The sequence below is a fragment of the Telopea speciosissima genome, chromosome 3 (genome assembly GCF_018873765.1).
Source record: "Telopea speciosissima isolate NSW1024214 ecotype Mountain lineage chromosome 3, Tspe_v1, whole genome shotgun sequence".
Lineage (NCBI taxonomy): Eukaryota > Viridiplantae > Streptophyta > Magnoliopsida > Proteales > Proteaceae > Telopea > Telopea speciosissima.
In genome coordinates, this window is record NC_057918.1 from 52,397,984 (window position 1) to 52,419,663 (window position 21,680).

General features: G+C 41.0%; 1 protein-coding gene across 1 annotated transcript; it reads right to left on the reverse strand.

Annotated features, from left to right (window-relative positions):
• Window positions 1–12,779: 12,779 nt before the first annotated feature.
• On the reverse strand, window positions 12,780–13,286 carry LOC122655266. The gene has a single exon (XM_043849472.1). It carries the CDS (start codon window positions 13,284–13,286, stop codon window positions 12,780–12,782), a length of 507 nt encoding a protein of 168 aa, XP_043705407.1.
• Window positions 13,287–21,680: the final 8,394 nt, after the last annotated feature.

Below are 21,680 nucleotides of genomic sequence, written 5' to 3' on the forward strand. Positions count from 1 at the left end.
TTTGAACAAATAATGTAGAATCATTACTGAAGAATCCAGTGTTGAGGTTCATGGCATGGTTTTGAAGCCGATAACAAATTTGGCAGTGAAGTGTGGCTGCTATTGTTGATTCTTTCTGGGGAGCACCTGTGAGCTAGACAAGAAACTGCCAGGCATCCAAAAGGTTGGGATCTTGCAAAGAGACATTATAGTTTGGATACACTGTGTAGAAGATCGTGCCGTCATTCAGAGTGGTCTGGACATCGGTAATAGTGGCATGAGGGAAGTTGCGGAACCTTGTATCAAGTAGGTTGAGACGCATGGCCACTGGAAGTCCTTTTTGACCATGAAAGGTAGCAGTAATTTTCACAGCTCCAAGATGGAGGTGGGTGTAACCAAGGGCGGTCCACTGTCGGATGAGATCTGGACTGATTTCCACCAGGAAATACTGTTCTTTACCGCTGGCAGTAATCTGATTCTATGAAAAAGGAGGTGCCTGGACGTATTCCTTTAGACCTGGGGTCTTTTTGGGAGAAAGGATAGTTCTGAATCTCTTAGTAACAGAGGTGGATGCCTTAGGGAAGGCATCGTAGGGATTTATGATGGGGAAATTAGTGGGATGTATCTGTTGCTCAGCCGAAGTGTAGTTGAGTTCGTATAGGTAATCTACTTTAGACGCATGAGAGCTTTTGAGAGAAACACCGGAGGAAGAAGTAGAAGGAGGTTGCAGAGACATTAGTGGGGAGAAGTATGTACCTTATCCTTAAGAGATACTCGTTGCATAAATCAAAATACGGGATAGCTGCCGGAAAAGAAACTAAAAAGATAAATAGTGCTACTCAGGGTTCAGGCTGAAGGTAATCTGAGCACGCCAGGATTTATAGCGGTCATTGCCTGCAACCTGCACCTTGCTCAAGGAACTTTTATCGGCCTGGATCCTGAGAGAACACCAAATATTGTTTCCTGTCACGCCAGTTTCTAATTCTATTGTCAATCCTATGGGTGTGCTAACCGCCAAACCACTGCTTAGACTCTTGGGTGTAATCCCCATTCTCTTCGCAAAAGATGGAGACACAAAGGAGTGTGTGGCTCTGGTATCAAACAGTGTATATGCTGGCGATGCATAGACAAGAATGGTACCTATTCGACAAAATTTGATGAATGCATGAGTATGTCACTAAACAATGAGCATAAAGAAAGTATAGATAGGATTTATACCTGTAACTACAGTTTGACTTGCCTTAGCTTCCCCGATTGAGATAGAATAAACTCAACCTTGAGGCTGGTTGCCTTGTTGTTGACGGGGTAGTGGAGGTCTCTGATTGGTACAGGTCCTTGAATAGTGGCCTATTTGACCACAATGATAGCACTTGGCTTCCTAGCTGGCTACACTTGTCAGAACTTCTATAGCCTTGATGTTGGGATTTGCATACACTGGCTTAGGAGCCGATGACTCTATAGCCCCTCTTTAAAGTTGAGAAGAGGCTGAGCTATAGTAAACTGGCTTAGGAAATTTACTGTATTCCTTGTCTGCAAAAGGTACTAATCTCTTGCTAGACCCTATATTAGTCAGATAGGTGTCTCTCTGTTTGTCTTCAATCCTCTTAGCCATTTGTACAACTTCTGAGTAACCCTAAGCCTTATATGTAATCATTACTGTGGCAAGGGATGGCCTCAATCCATCTTCAAACTTTTGTGCTTTAGCCTCATCAGTGTTCAAGTGGGGAGGGGCGAAGAAAAAGAGTTCTTCGAACTTCTGTTGATATTCTAACACTGATCTGAGGCCTTGAATTAACTCCATGAGTTCAATTTTCTTCTTCTTTCTCACGCTAGTAGGGAAATAGTTGCCAAAGAAGACTTCCTTGAAGATTTCCCAGTTTAGAACAGGGTGGGCAGCAACCAAAATAGGCTTAGTGATCTACCACCAAGCTTCTGCTTCTTGCTGTAGCTTATATCTTGCACAAGAAATTTTCTGTTCTTCATTACAGCCTAAGAACTCAAAGGCTTTCTCCATTTCTTTAACCCACTTAACTGGTAGAAGGGAATCCTTAGAGATCCCAACAAAAGTAAGGGGCTAGATCTTTAAGAATCTCTCCATTAAGCGACCAGTAGCATCATTTGCAGGGGCATTTTGTGCAGCTGGGACTGCAGGAGTAACAGTGGTAGCAGGAGCAGTAGGAGGGGTCTGCATGGACCTTACAGTATCTTGCATCTGTGTGGCCATAGTGGTCATAAAATGTTGCATTTGTTCTTGTTGCTGGTCCATCATATGATCTACTATAGCAGTAACATCTCGGGCCGAGAGATTTGGAGGATTTTCAAGAATGTCCTCCCTTTGGGACTGATCAACATTAGGGGGATTAGAAGTAGAGGCCGTATTAGTATGTCCTCAAGTATTCATCCGCTGATAAGTGTTCGGATGTTGTCCAACCATGGTTGATCAGCTGAGGAAAGAATCAAACTATTAGCATTTACAACAATAGTTTGATATGCATCAACAACAAAGTAAATACTAAGATTAAACAAAGACATACATTTACAGTGCCTTATATAAGGCATTGGACTTGGTCCGCCCACCAATTAAGTATGCTTTCGATGCGGGTAGTATGTATTTGAAGGTATCCCACCCTTTGCTCGATGACATTAAAGTCTATAGTCATCAGAGTTCTGTCATTCCACAACACAGACTGGAGATATCTCCAGTCATTTATAAACATTTCAAGTTTACAATTTAAATCATCAATATTTTCGTCATTGTAAACATAATCACTAGTAGGCCTCAGTGTGTAACTCATTGGAGTTGCAAAAAATATCGCAATGAAATCCCTATATAAAAGCATAATGTTATAACAATTTATCATTATAATATGCATTTATAATTATATAAGTATAAAAATCAAACTTTAATACATGATATTTCACAAAATATAATTACATAACATAATATTTATGTATCTTAACATATTAAGTCTAGTCTATGTAATTTATTAGTGTATGTATTGCTTATATAGTTATATTATCATACTTTATTTTATTTTATTTAAATTTTTATGGAATTTATTAACCCAATCGGATTTATGCCAAAAACCCAATCAGATTCACTGTTGAAGTCTTACGAATGACTGTAGGGCTTCACAGTGACCTTACAAAAATTTAATGTGAACCGGATTCACGATCTGGGTGAACCGGTCAACTGGTTCACGAAGCAGTGGCTTAAGTTATAAAAACGTGATTTTTTTCCTGATTTCATTTCACTCTTCATTTTCACTTTCTCCAACTCTCCTATCTCTCCTAAGGGCTGCCTAGGGTTCCTCTAAACACCTTGGAAGGTTTCTAAGCTCAAGATCTCCTCATTTAAACTAAATGTAAGTATCCTAAACTTGTTTCTTCTAAAAGTTGTCTTTTTCAAAATCTAGGTTAAGTTTTTCACTCTTTTTCTTAACTTCTTGAGTAGAGTAACAACCTTTTAACCTTTTTGGTTGCACTTTCTCTTATATTCTTTTTTTTATGTGCACTTTGTTCCCTTTCTTCTTTTGCTTTCTCTTCTTCTTCATTTACATGGTCTCTATGTTCCAAACTTACTGTGCACAACAAGTGTTTGTATACATGCCACAATGAATTTATTTCACTGTTTACTTGTTTATTTTTAAACTTTCTCAACTCTAATGTATGTTGTACTATCCTATTACCTTTCCATCCTAAAATCCTTCATTTTTTACTAATATTTACACTCTTTATTTTTTTTTACTTATTATTATTACCTCTAAGACTGTTTTTACTTATGCCCACTGTGTTTGATAAAATGCTTGTGTAAACATTTTAACTTATAACTTGCCTATTTTTAAGCCAACTTTACTCTACTCCATCTTAATACTATATATATTTAAAAATTAGTTATTTATACTTAATAAATAAGCATATTACCCAATCAACTTAGCACACGCATCTTTATTCATTCCTTAGCTTGCTGTCTTATTGACTATGGTTACATATAGGGCTGCTGTCCTATATGTAAATATACATATGCATCTACATAGTTGCTGTCCTATATGTACCTTTATGTACTTATTCTCTTCTACATATGCAGCACTTGCTTGACAATGGCTGCAGCCCGTGGTCGTGGAAGGGGTGGAAGAGGGGCTGTTGACCTTGATGCTGATTTTGAGCTCCCGTTCTTCCTTAATGTACAGGAAGAGATTAGATTTGGGGAGCATTTCATGGAAAAGAACATAGAGATTGAGCGAGAAGTAGTCCTCGATGATCTAAGGGCTTTCAAAGTCCGAGAGAGGTTTGAGAGGATAGAGTGGCTACCTATGATTCGGCCCGAACGCCACTGCTATCCTCGCCTCATCCAGCTGTTCTACAGTATTTTGGCCTATAGACACGAGGGGAACGACTTCATTATCACCAACTATGTGAAGGGTAGGGAGATCTCCTTCAGCACAGGGCAGCTGGCCCAAATACTGGAGATCTCCAACAGAGGAGAGTGGAGGTATTGTCCACCTGGGACAAAGACTACGGAGTTCCTTTCTCGAGTTGAGATACAGTGGCTATTCTCGGTGCTCACAAACGGGACTTCCTATGACAGAGTGTTATCTGAACTAGATTTCATTCCTTCAGCTTAAGTGATTTCCAGGATTTGCGGTTACAGTGTTGCACCCAAATCAGGTCATCGCACAGAGCTTTCCTCTATGTAGATCATCACCACCTATAGCTTGTATTGTGGATATGAGATCTGCTTGCCCTATCTTATCATGCAGACCATGGCTTATCTACATGATCACCCGAGGACAGGGAATTTGATTTATTCTCAACTGCTCACCAGGGTGTTCAGGAGATTCAGCGTGCCACTACTAGATGAGGAACATTCAACCAAGAAGGTGTTGAATGTTAATAGGGTGACTTTGGTAAAGATGCACATTAGGATGCCACCCTTCTCTCCTAAGCTAGGACATCCAAACTGCATAGAGTTGGGTCAGCCTGTAGCTGCAGAGGAGCTACCCGTGTATGAGGAGGAGGAGGATGATGATGCACCCACAGACATGCCTACCAACCCTCTTACTGAGACTCATGCTCCAGCACCATTCAGAGATCCAGGTGCTTCTTCTTCTACTGCTGCCCCACAGTTTTCCAATGATGGTACTACATGGGGGCAACTTTTCAGTAGGTTGGGCAGCTTAGAGAGGGCAGTGTACCAAGGCTTTACACAGTTGAGTGGGCGAGTGAGTGCAATGGAGACTTAGCTGTCGGAGTGGAGATCACACTTCTCGGGGCAGGCACCACCACCACCACCACCACCACCACCACCACAGCCATGATCTGATGACTTTCATGTTTAGTCTTGTTTAGCTTTTTACTGCTTTCTTTGTAAGGACTATGTCCTCTATCCTGTACTTATCTAACTTGATGTAACCCAAATCAGCATATCTTGCTGAAATTTTGTATCAAATTACTTGATTATATAAATAAAGTTTTTATTTTCTTGTCATTTGTGTTTTACAATCAAATTTCCTTTAGTTTGAAGCTTTTAATTCAACATTTGGTAGACTCACCTTCGGGTTAATGAGTCTAAGATGCTGATGTATTATGATTTAGGCTGTAAACAGGAGTAGAGCACTGTTTGGTATGATACCACTAAAATGTCATACCCCGGCCCGATTAATAAGGGCAAGGTGTGACCGAATGCCAACTGGCATTCAATCGATCCCACAGGATCAATTAGTGCAGTACTCCATCTCACAGTTCATTACCACAGTAAATCATTACAGCAGAAGAGAATAAGCAGTGATAATAACAATAATAATAAAGGAATTTGATGATAACTAAGTATTTATATTAAGTGAAACCTATGATACAATGTATAGTACTCAAGAAGCACCATAAGTCCAAAAGTAGAACAGTAACTACATATTATATTTCACAAAAAGTTTATAAACACAAAAAAATTAGCCTGCTCCATCAGGCTAAATCAAGTGAACGTGTATGCATCGCATCCACAGAAGGCTTCATGAACTTCAAACTTCTGCCCCGCACAGTCTCCCTCGGTGCGAAAGTCAGAAGCAGTAATATCAACATCATCTGGTTTCTCAAAACCAGCAGTACTATCTGAAAAAGAAGAGGTACCACAGGGGTGAGCTCCACTGAGCCCAGCAAGGGAAACATGCAAACACAAGCATATAGTCCATGATGCATGACTTATATCTAAGAATGCTACTAACATCAATGTCTAGGTCTCATGAGGTATAAATGCTACTGTAGTAGGTATGATATTCCCAGTCACGGAATGAACTCATCGGTCTTCCCAATAATATCACTCTACTACAGTGGAGACCCGCCAATTTTGAAACATACACATCAGACCCCGACGAAACCCCAGTGATAACCCTACTATTTTTTTCATTCCGATATGAACTCATCAGACCTGGGACAGTGAATGAAATTCTGGTATTAACCCTTCAGACCTGCCACGGGTTATCCAACACCTTACCCCTGTTGGCAATGGTCGTAGCATTTGGGTTAATGATAGCCCAATCATATGCATTTCTAAGCATGATGTCATATGAGACAGCGCTAGATAGTAATTTAGAAGTCCAACATCATTTCTCAATACATTGCAGTAAATCATAGTAAAAGTATGCAAATGCGTAAATGAATGATACCAATAACATGTATACATCTAATGCACAACAAAAGGTATAAAACTACATGATGTTATACTACTAGGATGATGGATGTAAGTGACAGCCAGCATAAAAAGCAATTAAAGAAGAAACAGTCCAAAGAAAGTCAGAATTCCCTTACCTGTACTGAAAAATATCCCTAGACAAGTGAAGCTCCATACACACAAAAAATCTCACCACTTGATGTTATTAGACCCTAAATAACCAATATATAACAAATATTGGGTCTAATATAGTCCTAGGTAAAAGCCCAAGGTACCCAAGAACCCAAACCAAGCCAAAAGGAAGAACCGGATTCAGAACTGGCTGACTTCGGTTCACTTTATTACTCAGGTGTGTGAATCCGATTCAGCTACCAGTGACTATTTTGGGATCCAAAATCTATGGATCATTCAATTATGGGGCTACCTTCCCAAAATTAGTTTAGGGCTTTGATAGATTACAGCAATTGGAAGATTTTGACCCATTTACATGTAGGGTCTAATTAGGGTTTCAAATAAAATTTTAAATAATTATAAATTCTATAATTTTTTAAGAAAATGGCTGAAATGAGAGAAGGGATAAGGGATTGGTATTACAACCTGGTTTTAGTAACCTACCAAGCTATATCTAAGTCCTAAGTTAGAATTTTATCAAAAGTCATCTAAACTCTTAGGTCTAGGCTGAATTAGGTCTTAGTTCTAAGAAGAATTTAGCATGACAAATAGAGAAAAGGTTGAGAAATTGGGGATTTAGGGTTAGAGGATGTTCCTAGAACAATAGATTGTTTAATTAGGTTTTCAATTTAGGGTTTATCATGTTAGGGTTGATATGGGTCAATGATTCATCTATTAGAGAAGAGAGAAGAGAGGAATTTGGGAAGAACAGGTTCAAAGTTTAGGAGCTTTACCTGAATTGAGAGAGTTCTTGATGATGGCAGCCCCAAATCCCAAGTTCCAATTGAATCTCAAGGTTAGAAGAGAGCAATCCCAGCTTTCCCTCTCTTTTCCTTGGTTTTCTTCTAAGCTCCCAAGGCTAGAATCGATTTCTATTTGGTGTAGAAATGAAATCCTAAGCTAAGGATTTCTTATATAGGAAGTCTACTAAAGGCTGTTTGTTAGTTATTAGTTAAAATCAATTTTTAAAATGTAATTTCCTAATCTGTTTTTAAAGTAATTTAATTACTTAATTCAAAATTTTAAGTTGTAACTTAGGATTTTAAAGGTAGTGGAAGTGGGCCCGGGTATGTTGGCACCTAAGCAGTCTAGATTTACAAAGGGGTGTGGGTCCCACTAGGTAAAAATTACTATTTTTCCCCTAGTATAGTAATTAAACAAGAATAGTATATATATATATATATATATACATAGAATGGGATTCTTACCTATATACCGGCCTAGGATATGGTGAGGTTCCGCATATGCTCGACCCAGCAAGTCTGGCATAAGAAACTGATATGCTGGAACCTGGCAGGATTTTTAGACTCAAGGATAGCTAACTGTCCTGACACCTTGGAATCCTCCATAAGTGTGTCAAAGGATTGCTCTGAATCCACCACCGATGTAGTCCACAACATAGAGGCAAGCATGGACACAGACCCAGAACCTGTAATCACACAAGTTCAAAAAAGTTCAAATTAGAGGTGGGTTTCACAAAAACTCCATTAAATGCCACCATAGGCAAGTGGGTCCACCTATATAGCACATGCATAATTCAAGGAGATCAAGGGTGGGATCCACCTTGTCTGGGTGCTTAGGTAGGATGCCCGGGGCATGGGGTATGGGTCCCACATGAGAAAAACACCGAAAAGCTTAAAACAGTATGGACGGACTCACGAACGGAGGTAGTCTTGTGAGTCCGTTCGTGACTCCGTCATTGCTGTAAAGGGCAGAACCCTAATGAAATTTATTGGGCTTTGGCCCACACTTCAAGGCCTTAAAGAGGAGGGTACACTAACATACATCAAGGGAATATCTTACCCTTCGACCGTCACGACGTGTCCTTTGTGATCCCGAAGAGTTTCCCGGCTACGATGCTAAGCTCATCGTCGAGTGAGGTGTCTAAATGTGGGGACGGACTCGTACTAGGAGGATGGTCCACGAAATCATCATCGGCGAATCTCCCCCACTGCCGATTGAGGAACCTCTCTTCGACAGGTAAACCCATGTATTGGTCAATGATCTTGTAGCTGGGTTTGACCACAAGTAAAAATAGTTCCCCAGCGTACACGACATCAATATCTACACGTCACAAGAGAGAGAAACTATAATTAATTAGCAAATCCGGGTGCAGATGTAACATCCCCCCCACCTTACAAGAAATTTCATCCCCGAAATTTGACGTACCTTGTAAGAATCCAAGGGAAGGGTACTCCGCTCGCATCTCCACCTCGGCTTCCCCGGACTCTTCCTCTGGGTGGTTGCACCACTTCACCTTCACATTGTGAATAGGTCTATTGCGGAGATTCACCACTTTACTGTCTAGGATCTTCTCAGGTTGTTCCTTATAAGACATATCCGCTGCCAGCTCCGGTGGTTCTTGAGATAGAACATGGCCTGGGTTATGCAAGTATTTTTGTAACATAGACACGTGGAAGACATCGTGCACGCCATCCAAAGATGGTGGGAGTGCCAATCGATAAGCCACCGGTCTGACCTTCGTAAGAATTTTGTAGGGCCCAATATATCTTGGGCTTAGCTTGCCCTTCTTGCTGAACCGCATCACGCCCTTGGTGGGCGACACCTTGAGGAATACCTTGTCACTGAGGGAGAACTCTAGATCCTTACGCCTTTGGTCCGCTTAGCCTTTCTGTCTAGACTGAGCAGCCTTGATTCGTTCACGGATCAAGTCCACCTTCTCACAAGTCGCTTGGATCAATTCTGGCCCAAGGATATGTCACTCACCTACTTCGTCCTAGTACAATGGAGTCCAACACTTCTTCCCATACTTAGCTTCAAATGGTGCTATACCGATAGTAGTTTGGTAACTATTATTGTAGGCAAATTCGATGAGCGAGATGTGCTCATCCCAGTTACCCTGCATATCAATGGCATAGGCTCGGAGCATGTCTTCTAATGTCTGTATAGTCCTCTCCGATTGCCCATCCGTCTGAGGGTGGAAGGTAATGGTAAAACTCAATAAGGTGCCCATAGCTCTTTGGACCCCAAAACTTAGATGTGAACCTGGGGTCCCGATCTGAGATGATGCTAACTAGAACTCCTTGTAGGCAAACTATGTTATCAATATACAAGTGGGCCAGCTTATCCATAGAATAGGTGACCTTGATTGGGATGAAATGAGTTATCTTTGTCAATCTATCCACAATAACCCATACAACATCAACACCTCTGGGTGTACGAGGTAGTCCAGTGACGAAGTCCATGGTAACATGTTTCCACTTCTATTTTGGCATGGGCAAAGACTATAAAAGGCCATGGGGCTGCTATCTATCTGCCTTTACCTGCTGACAGGTGAGACAGCTGGCCACGAATTCAGCTACATCCCTCTTCATTCCACTCCACCAGTAGTGTCCCTTCAGGTCCTTGTACATCTTAGTACTACCTGGGAGAATCGTATAGAGAGAGTCATGTGCTTCTGTCAACGCTTCCTTCATCAGCTGATCATCCTTGGGAACACATAGCTGGTCCTTAAACATGAGAACACCACTCTCAATCAATGTGAAATCCATATCTCGCCGTGTGTCATCCTGAATAGCTTCAATGATCTCATGAAGGTGTTCATCTGAGGCCTGAGTAGACTGAATCCTTTCCACCAAAGTTGACTGCACTGATAAGGCTGCAAGAGATAGAGTAACACCCTCTACCAGTAACTCCAAATCCATCCTTCTAGCTTCTTCAACAAGTTCCTTACTGACAGCTAAGGATGCGATGGATAAGGTCTGGGACTTTCGACTAAGAGTATCCGTCACAACGTCTGCCTTACCAGGATGGTAATGGATGGTGCAATCATAGTCCTTCATGAGTTCCAACCAACCATCGCCTCTGTCTCATATTAAGTTCCTTCTGGGTAAAGAAGTACTTAAGACTTTTATGGTCACTGTAGATCTCACTTTTTTCTCCATACAGGTAGTGTCTCCAGATCTTCAGAGCAAAGACCACAGCCGCCAACTTCAAGTCATGAGTTGGGTAATTCTTCTCATAATCCTTCAGCTCATGAGAAGCATAGGCTGCCACTTTTCCATCCTGCATCAGAACACAGCCGAGGCCCATCTTGGAGGCATCACAATAAACTACCATCCCTCCAGTACCATTTGCAATGGTGAGTATCGGAGTTGAAATCAATCCCTGCTTCAATTCTTGGAAGCTCTTCTCGCAGTCATCAGACCACTCAAACTTTACTCCCTTGCGGGTTAGTCGAGTCATAGGAGCTGAAATCCTTGAAAAGTTTTCAATAAACCTCCTGTAGTAGTCGGCTAAACCTAGGAAGCTGCGAATATTTGCTACACTCTTGGGTGTTTCCCAATCAACTACGGACTTCACCTTACCGGGGTCAACTTCAATACCCCTGGCAGAAACCAGGTGACCTAAGAAAGCCACTTGTTATAACCAGAACTCGCACTTACTGAACTTAGCATACAGTTGCTTTTCTCTCAAGCGCTACAGCACGAAGCGAAGGAAGTCAGCGTGTTCTTCTTCACTCTTGGACCAGAATGTCAACAATAAACACGATAACATACTTATTCAGCACGTCGTGATACACCCTGTTCATTAACTCCATAAAAGTTGTCGGGGCATTGGTTAGTCCGAAGGACATGACAAGGAACTCGTAGTGTCCATATCGTGAGCTAAACGATGTATTGTTTATGTCACTACTTCTGATCTTCAACTGATGATACCCCGAGCGGAGGTCGATCTTTGAGAATACTCTTGCACCTTGCAACTGATTGGATAAATCGTCAATCCTAAGCAGCGGGTACCGGTTCTTGATCGTAAGCTTGTTACGTTCACGATAATCAATGCACATACGCATACTACCGTCCTTCTTCTTACAAACAAAATTGGTGTGGCCCATGGGGAAACACTTGGCCTAATGAAGCCCTTCTTCAATAAATCATTGAGTTGTTCTTGAAGTTCCTTCAATTCTAATGGGGCCATTCTGTATGGTGCCTTGGACACTGGAGCAGCACCAGGTACTAGGTCGATCATAAACTCCGTCTCCCGATCTAGTGGTAACTGTGTGAGGTCTTCCAGAAAGACATCAAGGAAGTCTCTTACTACGCTTATCTCTTCCATAGGTGTAATCTTGGCTTCGGTGTCCAACACGGAGGCTAAGTAACACTGACAACCTTCTTCCATCAACTTCTGGACTTGAAGAGCTGAAATGATACTTTTCGTAGGCTTCTTACTTTTGTTACCTTTAAACACAAATTCCTTGCCTGCCTCTAACTTGAAGAGTACTTTCCTCTCTGCACTGATCAAGCTGGCTCCGTGTGTGGACAACCAATCCATTCCCAGAATTATATCAAAGTCTTTCATATCCAAGATTATCAAACTAGCCTCCAGCCCATGGTCACTTACTCAAACAGGATATGATTTGAAGACTTGGTCAAGCTCGACCATACTTCCCGTCGATGTACAAACTATCAGCTTCTGCTCCATACTTTCCAGTCTAATAGGTAGTTTCTCGGCAAACGAAGGTAATATAAAGAAGTGCAACGCTCCTGAGTCAAATAACACGTAAGCAGGTATGGAACATACAGAAATCATGCCTGACAACATTGAACAGCCAACCATAATAAAACTCAACATAAATAATTTCATTCAAGTGGTTGAGTACAATACCTGTGATGACACCAGGGTTAGCCTGGGCTTCTTCATGAGTGACATAATACACTCGCCCCTGAGTTCTGCTTGCTGGAGGAGGAAGAAGTGGGCGAGCATCGGCCTTTACTTGGGGTGCCTTGGAAGTCACAGTTGGCCACGAACCTGCCTATCGTGGATGTGGGCAATCCTTGACCATATGACTGGACTCCTTACAGTTGTAATAGACAAGAGTCTGGGTCCCATAATAAGGAGCCGATGTAGCTTTGGGTCCCTGGGCCACATCAGGTTTACGGGACTGTATTGGAGTTGTAGTCATGTAGGCCCCTCTCTTCTGGAACTTATTGGGTCCCTTGGAGTCCTAGGATGACATTGGCCTCTTGCCTGCTTGTATGGCCTTGTGGTTCTCTCTCTGCTGATCTTCAATCATCTTAGCAGTCTGAACCACTTTCGCATAGGTAGGGTACTTGTGTAGTACCACAGATGTACTCAAGCTGGCTCTCAGCCCTCTTTCGAACCTTCTCGCCTTAACTCCCTCAGCCTTCATGTGCTCTAGAGCAAAATAGAAATGCTCCTCAAAGGCTTGTTGATATTCGAGGACCGACTTGGATCCCTGGTTGAGGCTCATAAACTCAACTTCCTTCTTCTCTCGAATGTTCCTTGGAAAGTAATTCTCGAGAAAAGCTTCTGTGAACTGAGCCCAGGTTGCATTTGGGTATTTGGCCAAGAAGTGCTCCTTTGAGGAATGCCACCATGCATCAGCGTGACCTTGGAGTTGGTAAGTGGCACATCGAATCTTGTCGGTGTCATTACACTGCAGCACCTCAAAGATTCTCTCCAGATCTCTTATCCAGGTAGCTAAAAACATAGAATCGTGAAGGTAGGAGGATGATGCTTCTGGAATTTTTCCGAAAGCTTAGAGGCATCAGCCCACTCTGGCGCCACATTTTGGACTGGTAGGGCAGCTGAAGCAGGAGGAGGTGGATTTGGCACTACTTGCACCGCAAGGACGTTAATTGCAGCTGGTGCCGGGGGAGGAATGATAGGTGTGGTAGCAACTGCGGGAACAGGGACTATGCACACCAGGGGTGGTACTTATTGTCCTTCCCGACTAACATTCTGGAGCTGATTGGTCACAGTCTGCATGAAAGTGTGTTGCTCATATTGCACCTCTCGATCCTCCCATTGCATATCTCACAAAATGTTCCCCAGGAGTACGACAACATCCGCATTAGTGTTAACTGGAGGTGGTACAGGCAAAGCCTCTTAAAAAATGTCACTGATGTCATCCTTAGGAGGGGAACAATTTTGATTGCAGGTGTTGACCAAGTTTCAGCACCTGTCATAAATAAGATGCTTCACAGGTTAGCGCAAGGACATGGGGTAGCAATATAAGGTGCCTCAAGGGGACAAGTAATAAATTTCACATAAGAATGTGTGTAGCAACACACAAGGGGAACCAAGGGCCTAGAGGTAAAGCTGAGCCAAAACTGTAGGCCAATAGCCCTTTAGAACGCAGACGGATTCACGGATGGAATTAGTCCTCTGACTCCGTTCGTGACTCCGTCGCCAGAATAGGCTGGACGGATTTACGGATGGATTTAGAACATGAATCTGTTCATTGATCCGTTTTCAGGGTGTCCATTTTGGCCAAAAGACCGAGCCGTACGGAACTACTGACGAATCCTTGGTTGTCGTTCCGTTTGATGTTCCGTGCAGTTCAAAGAATGAAAAGTCAAGTTTTTAAGCTCGACGGATTGACAAACTGAATCACGATAGTGGATCCGTTTGCAAAATTTTCATAAGAATACAAATTGGGAGTTTTCAAAACTCATTTGGATTTTTGGAGAGAGTGGAGGCACAGAGCAGGGCAGCCCTAGCCTTCGTTCGTTCGAAGTTTCTACACCCTCAATCGGTGGATTTGAACCCTTCATCCCCAAGATTCAAGTTTCCAACTTCAAGGTATGTGTTCCTCCCTCCATTTTGGATTTCTTAGGGTTTGTTCTAGACCTTTTCTAGGGTTTTCTGTTGGTTTCTTCTTCCCTTGTTCATTTTGCTGTGCTAAGTTGCATGAAAAGTATTGAGATAGTGTTTTTCTTTGATTCATTACTCTCAATTCAAGAATGAACAATTCTATTCATCCCTACTTCCATCGATTAGGGCAAGAGTTGGTTAAGCCCCTCCCAAAACTGAAAATCCCAATTATTTTTGGGCAATTAAATTTTTATACTAGAAAACATATTCTAAATCTTCATACATTCCATGAATTTGTCAAAACCTAGATGTATTCTTACTTGTCTGGTATTATTGTCAATTTCTCAATGGAAGTTTAGGAGAAAACTCCCAATTTCCTACTATTTTTGGGAAGAATATAGTTCCTTGACTTAGAGGTGTTTATCTCCCCTTTTATTACTCCCATAAGTATGTTGTTTATATGGTTTATGCTTGATTATTATTGTTGAATTCAACTTCATGGTAAGGTTTATTGGGGATCCTCTCCTTGACCCAAGTTCAAGGGAGTTACTTTCCCTAACAATTCTTTTCTAATTTCCCAAATATGGATTGCTTAGTTGCTGTATATTACATACATTCTTTATATTCTTGGTGAAGTTAGAGTGACAAAACATATGCATTATCACCTTATGGCTTGTGTGTAGGTGAATAGAATGGGATGACTCCTAAGACAAGGGGAAGCAGGGCTCCTACACTAGCACCAGCATGTTATGATGCTAGTCTATTCGTATCTGCTGAGGCAAAGAGGTTATACACTGAGAAGTTCCATGACAGAAAGATCCTAGTGGGGAGGGAAGCTATCCCAGATGAGTTGGTTACCTTCAAGGTGGGGGTAGAGGTTTGATAGGTTGGGGTGGTTCAGCATGTTGTCTCCACCCAAGTTTTATTACCACAGGTTGGTCAAGCACTTTTACTCCAACCTGTTAGTCATCCAGGAGGACGCAGTAAGGCGTTGAGTTAACTCTTTTGTGAAGGGAGTAAAGATTTCCTTCAATGAAGTGGAGTTGGGGGACATACTTGGAGTGAGCTCTGTTGGGGATCGAGTCTACCACCTACCAGGGAGGGATCCACTCTCCTGTGTGTCCAAGACAGAGTACAAGCATCTGTATTCCACCTTGACCAATGAGAAGTATGAGTAGCGGGTGAACTTGACCGAGTTTGGTAGGTCGCAGAGGGTCTTGACTATGCTGTCCAAGACCAACCTTGTTCCTGTCAGGGGCCACAGCACTGATCCCTCACTTATGGCTGTTGCCCTAGGCTATTCTCTGTATGTGGGAGTTCAGGTGTGTCTGCCCTATGCTATCCTCAGGCACATAGATCAAGTTCTGTTTAAGTCCAATAAGAAGAAGACCTTGCCCTACGGGAGATTTCTCACCCGCATCTTCCAGCATTTCCACGTCAACTTGGAGGATGAGCTAGCATCAGAGAGCTTTGAGGAGCCACTTGGGCTCAATTCCCTAACTCGGATGCGCATCAAGTGTGATAAATTCAGTGATGAAGAGCCTGTTGAGCCAGAGGGAGGTGAGGGTGAGGAGGAGAGTGACGATGAGGAGGGAGCACCGGTACAGTTTTCTATTGGAGCATCTAGTTCAGGGACCTCTGATATGAGTGTCGTTCTAGATGCTCTTGGTCAGCTGAACAACAATATGACCAAGCTCAACTCAGACATGGTGCAGGGGTTCGTAGGCATACAGGGACAGTTTGCTTCATATGACCGCCACTTCGAGAGAGTAGAGAAGGATGATGAGCACATTTATGTGTGAAATCCTAGGGCATAAAGCATACATTTTACCACATTGGACAGAGTTACTCGGTGCTTTCTTGTGCTTTTTAGGTTTTAGGTGAATTCTTATGAAAATGGAGGAGATGATGTTAAGGAAATGTTTTTAAGCTGTTTAGAGGTGTTAATGACTTGGATGCGTAGCCCATCGAGTCAGCTTCGGAACGGTTCAAACGACACTTGATTCCGAGTTGAAACGAAGAAGTTACGACCGTTTCCATAGCGAAGCGTGAAAATGGTCTATAGGGGTTTATTTGTAATTATTGACAGTCGTCCGGGGACAAAGTGAAGCGAAATTTTGGATTCTAGGGGCTCTAACGTAATAACCAAAAGTTATATTTCCTGTACCCGAAAGATTCTATTTGGAGGGCTTTGGACAGTCCAACTTCAACTTGAGATATCTTGGGCTCCCGAACTCCAAATTGGACGAAATTTGGGTCTATTTTGGATGATTTTTCGCAAGAAACACAATGGTGAGGCCTATATAAGCACCCCATGCTCCACGTTTTCTGAAAGATAGAATGGGTATTTTATTTATTCTTGAAGGAATCCTAGTCATCACCCCTACTATCTCTCTCCTCCAACTTCTCAAGGGCACTTCTGAAATTCTACTTGAGATAGATTTATTTTGAAAGATATTCTCTCACCTATGAAAGTTGAAAAGTCAAAGATGCTTTGATTTTATTGCTTGGAGAAGATATCTACAAAGAAAATGAAGCACTTGTTAGAATTGAAAGTTTAATTTTCTAAAAATAGAAGGTCTATGTAAACAATCTTCACTTCTTCTTCTTTCTATTTTTTACTTTTTTCTTAGGATTCAAGGCATTGTAAAAGAGGAAGGAGAAGAGAATATTATCTTTTCTTAGGGAATATTTCTCCTACACTTCCCTCTTCTCTCTTCTCCTCTCTTCCCCCTATAACTACCCCTTGCCCTTTGGCTTGTAACAAGTTAGTTTTTTAGTTCAGTTTTTAATTCAATTTTAATTCAGTTTTTTAGTGTAATTTTTACTTCATTCACTTAGTGAAATTTTCTCTTCTTTTCCTATTTTTGGCTTAAGTTCTTAGTTTTGATTTCATAAGTCTAGTTTAATGGTTGTAATAGTTTTAGTTTAAAGCTTTCTAGTCTAAGTTTCTATGTTGATGACAAGACATGAAAATTTAGAAGAGGAAACCATGGTGAGTTTATTCAAGTATTCAAGCACATCAAGGTATCTCATTCTCTAAACCCTTAATCTTATTCTCCCTCTCCTCTATCTCTCTCTATCTTCTTCTTCTTCTCCCTCTATTTCTTTTATTTATTTTTTTTTATACGGTTGTGGTTTGTGGATGCACTTTTATTCACTTATTCCTTTTTATGTGGTTATTATGTGTGGCTGTATTTTTATTCCTTTCAATTTGCGTTAGTCTGATAGGTTAGATGCTCATGTGTTAGGACGCCAATTTAATCCCTTAATTTTGTTAGATGTTTATGAGTTAGAATGCATTAATTTTTATTAATTTAATTAGTTTAATTTAACACTTTAATTTGGTTCACTTTGCATTACTTTTAAGTTAGTTAAATAGAGTGGGGTATATCTCCTCGTGTTCGACCCGTAGCTACGATTGACCCGTATGCTTGTGGTATTATTTTAACTTAAACAAGTTTTTGGCGCCGTTGCCGGGGAGATTATTAACCACTTTATTTTTTTGATTTTTAAGTAATTCGAAGTGTTTTAGTTTATTCTCTTTCTCCTCTTTCTTTAAAAAAAAAATAAAAAAAAAAAATTGAAAACCTCCCCTTGTTTCTCTTCTGTTTCAAATAGTGTGTGCCCAATCTAAAGTCCTTCATATGCCCAAACCTAGCCAATCTTGGTGCCCCTTGATTCGTTGGGTGGTTTGGATTGGCATGTGACTTATCTTTGGAGGTGACCACTCTTGATAGCAGGAAAGCGACATAGTGAGAGCGTTGAAAACATAAACGTATAGTAGTCCTCCACCCTACATCAGAATCCATTTGGAGTCGCCTGTAGGTGGCTCGTGAAAACTATACTGGTTCCCTTGCTGTCAACCTATATGGCAACCTTATAGCTTTGGAACCATTGTTTCGATTTCTGAGGGATAGATGCACTATCTACCTTGGGCTCCCTCTTGTTTTTAGCATTTTTTTTCTAGTCTTTTATTTTTCTTTAAACTTTTTTTTATGAGAGACCTGAATTTGGGATAGGTGGTTAATTTAGAATAATGGGAGATAGATTTCCGTATAAGACTTTGGGGGAAAGATGGACCTATGCTAAGGCAACCATGATTTTGGAGAAAATGTTTAAACAAGTTAGGGAAGCCAAAAGTAGTGAGATAGAGAACAATTTTGCACCACCCCAGTATAATTTTGCTCTCCAACCCAACTATGGGCTTTCGGGAAATTTTGATTGGTCACAGCCCCAGACTATCCATGTTATGGAAGGATGCCCTAATCTTTATGGGGGTAGCAATGGTGATGAGAATGTGAGTCCTCAATTTCAATATAATTCTTTTGGCACTTACAATCACGGGTGGAGTGATCATCCCTATTTCTGGTGGGATCAATGGAATAACCAAGCTGGACCACCCAATTTCCAATATCATGGTCAGTATGGTCCTCCAATGCCCAACCCTCCATTGAATTTCAATGGGCCACCTCTCCTTGAACCATACCACCAACCCCCTGAATTTCAGAACATGGGTGAGGAGGCCAGACTAAGTGAGCTTGAAAAATACATAGACCTTCTCACAACAAGCCAAAATACCATGAAGAAGCAACTCTCTCAACTGATAACCATGGTGCAAGAGGAGGAAACGGGTACATTAACTAGTCAGCCTGAACCGCCCCATCCCCAGTTTAATGATATTGAAAGTCCACCACCCCAATTTGAGGTTAATGAGAGTCACTCCCAACAAGATGCTTTTCATGGCAATTTATTTGTTGAGATTGAGTCTCCTAAAGATATTAGTGAAGTGAGGTTTGATGAGCTACCTGGGGAAGTCCACCTTTTGCCCGAAATTTCTGATTTTAGTAAGCCTAGTGAATTTATTGATTTAGAATTAGATTTTCATGATAACATAGAAAGCCAGGACATTTGATCTCCCCCTCTCTCTTTGGAAAACTTAGATAATTGTCATTTTGAGGATTTCATTGTCACACATGTTGATTTGTCCAAACCTCTTAGGTTTGACGATTTTATTGAGGAGGACAATGCTTGTCATAATGCCTTTCAAGCATATTTCCATGATCCTTATTTGGCAAACCAAGTTATGCAAAGAGCGGATAGTTGTATTGCTAGGATTGATTTGAGTAAACCTCCAATTTTTTATGATTATTTAGATGAGGTTATTCATAATCCTTTTTATGCTTATTGTGATCCATTTTTGATTGATTTTTCAAAGAATGATAGATGTTCTACATTGCAAACGGGAGAGGAGGGACGGATTTATGGCCTGAGTTTTAATGCCTTCATTTTTCACTGTCCCATGAGGATAGATTTTTTTATTGGATATTTCTCATTTGTGCTTAACTTCCATATTATTTCTCGTTTTACTAAAATTCATGGTCGAGTGTTTTCTGGGTCTGAAGCTATTTCTCCATTTACTGGCCATGGAATGAGATTTTTGTTGCTACTCCTAGCACTTTTTGTAGAGCTCATGACTCTTCATGATCCTCTTTGTTGATTATATCCGGTAAGCCCCTTCATCTCCTCCCTTGTCCTTATTCTTTCTTTTATGCATGCATTGAGGACACTGCATGAATTAAGTGTGGGGGGCATGTTGGGCTTAATTGGTGAATTTTGATCGTGACAATAGTTTGGTTTTGTGCATATGTCTCTTTGATTGCAAAGTGAGAGAAAGAGAGAATTAGGTGTCCTAGCATGCGAAATATAAAAAATCCCTTTTCAAGGACGGTAATTGGTTTGTATCTGGTGAGAGAGATTGAATTGGAAAATATGAGCGTTATTTCATTTGATGGCTAGATTCCTCTATGTGTTTTATGGACCCTTTGATCTTTTGGCTAGTAGTTGAGACCAATTTGTTTGTGGCAAGGTAAGGCATGAAAGTGGAAGTCAATGAAAAAAAAAAAAAGAAAAAAAAACAAAGAACAGAAAAGAAAAGTGGAATTCTTTGGGACTAGACAGGGCACTGTGCCTCATGAAGCAGGGTGACTTGATCGAAATTCCTTGGAAGGAAACTCAAAAAAAACTCTTGCATCAATGTCTCAATGTCTTTATGGATATATGCAAAAAGCGAAGCTACCAAGTATTTGGGTGTCTGGTGTATGCTCCACCATGTCATTCAGAGAACAGTAGTGGAGTAGAAATAGAGTTTGTGAAAAAAGAAAGAAAAAAAAAAAAGACAAGTTTTTGCCTTAATGCCTAAAAAGAAAGTATGGTCAACAATACTCAATGCCTAAGTCTTTGGTTCCATCGATGCTATCAGTGATTTACTTGAAGGTGAGTAGTGTTCAGAAAATATGAGGAGATCCCTTGACCTTGATGCATGCTTGTTACTTGAATTGATGTGGGGTGATAAAATTCAAGTGTGGGGGAACCTTTGGCCCCTTGATCTTTAGTTGAGCACTTTTTGGGATTATGTGCACTGTCTTACTTATGCCATGATTAAAATTTGCAGCATTTATTTATAATTGAATTTTGGGTGTATATTCACTACAAACACCCACGAGACACAACTTGTCCACTAGGGGTAACCTAGGGGTTTAAATGCTTGTTGCACAGGCTAAATGCAACCGTGATTCCTACAAAAGTGATTTAGGATTTTCTGCATTCTAGGTTAGTTTTTGTTTTTGTTTACTTGAGGACAAGTAACGTTCAAGTGTGGGGGAATCTGATGAGCACATTTATGTGTGAAATCTTAGGACATAAAGCATACATTTTACCACATTGAACAGAGTTACTCGGTGCTTTCTTGTGCTTTTCAGGTTTTAGGTGAATTTGTATGAAAATGGAGGAGATGATGTTAAGGAAATGTTTTTAAGCTGTTTAGAGGTGTTAATGATTTGGATACGTAGCCTATCGAGTCAGCTTCGCAACGGTTCAAACAACACTTGATTCCGAGTTGAAACGAAGAAGTTACGACCGTTTCCATAACGAAGCGCGAAAATGGTCTATACCCAAAAGTTTTGGATTCTAGGGGCTCTAACGTAATAACCAAAAGTTATATTTCCTGTACCCGAAAGATTCCATTTGGAGGGCTTTGGACAGTCCAACTTCAACTTGAGATATCTTGGGCTCCCGAACTCCAAATTGGACGAAATTTGGATCTATTTTGGGTGATTTTTTACAAGGAACACAATGGTGAGGCCTATATAAGCACCCCATGCTCCACGTTTTCTGAAAGATAGAATGGGTATTTTATTTATTCTTGAAGGAATCCTATTCATCACCCTTACTCTCTCTCTCCTCCAACTTCTCAAGGGCACTTCTGAAATTCTACTTAGGATAGATT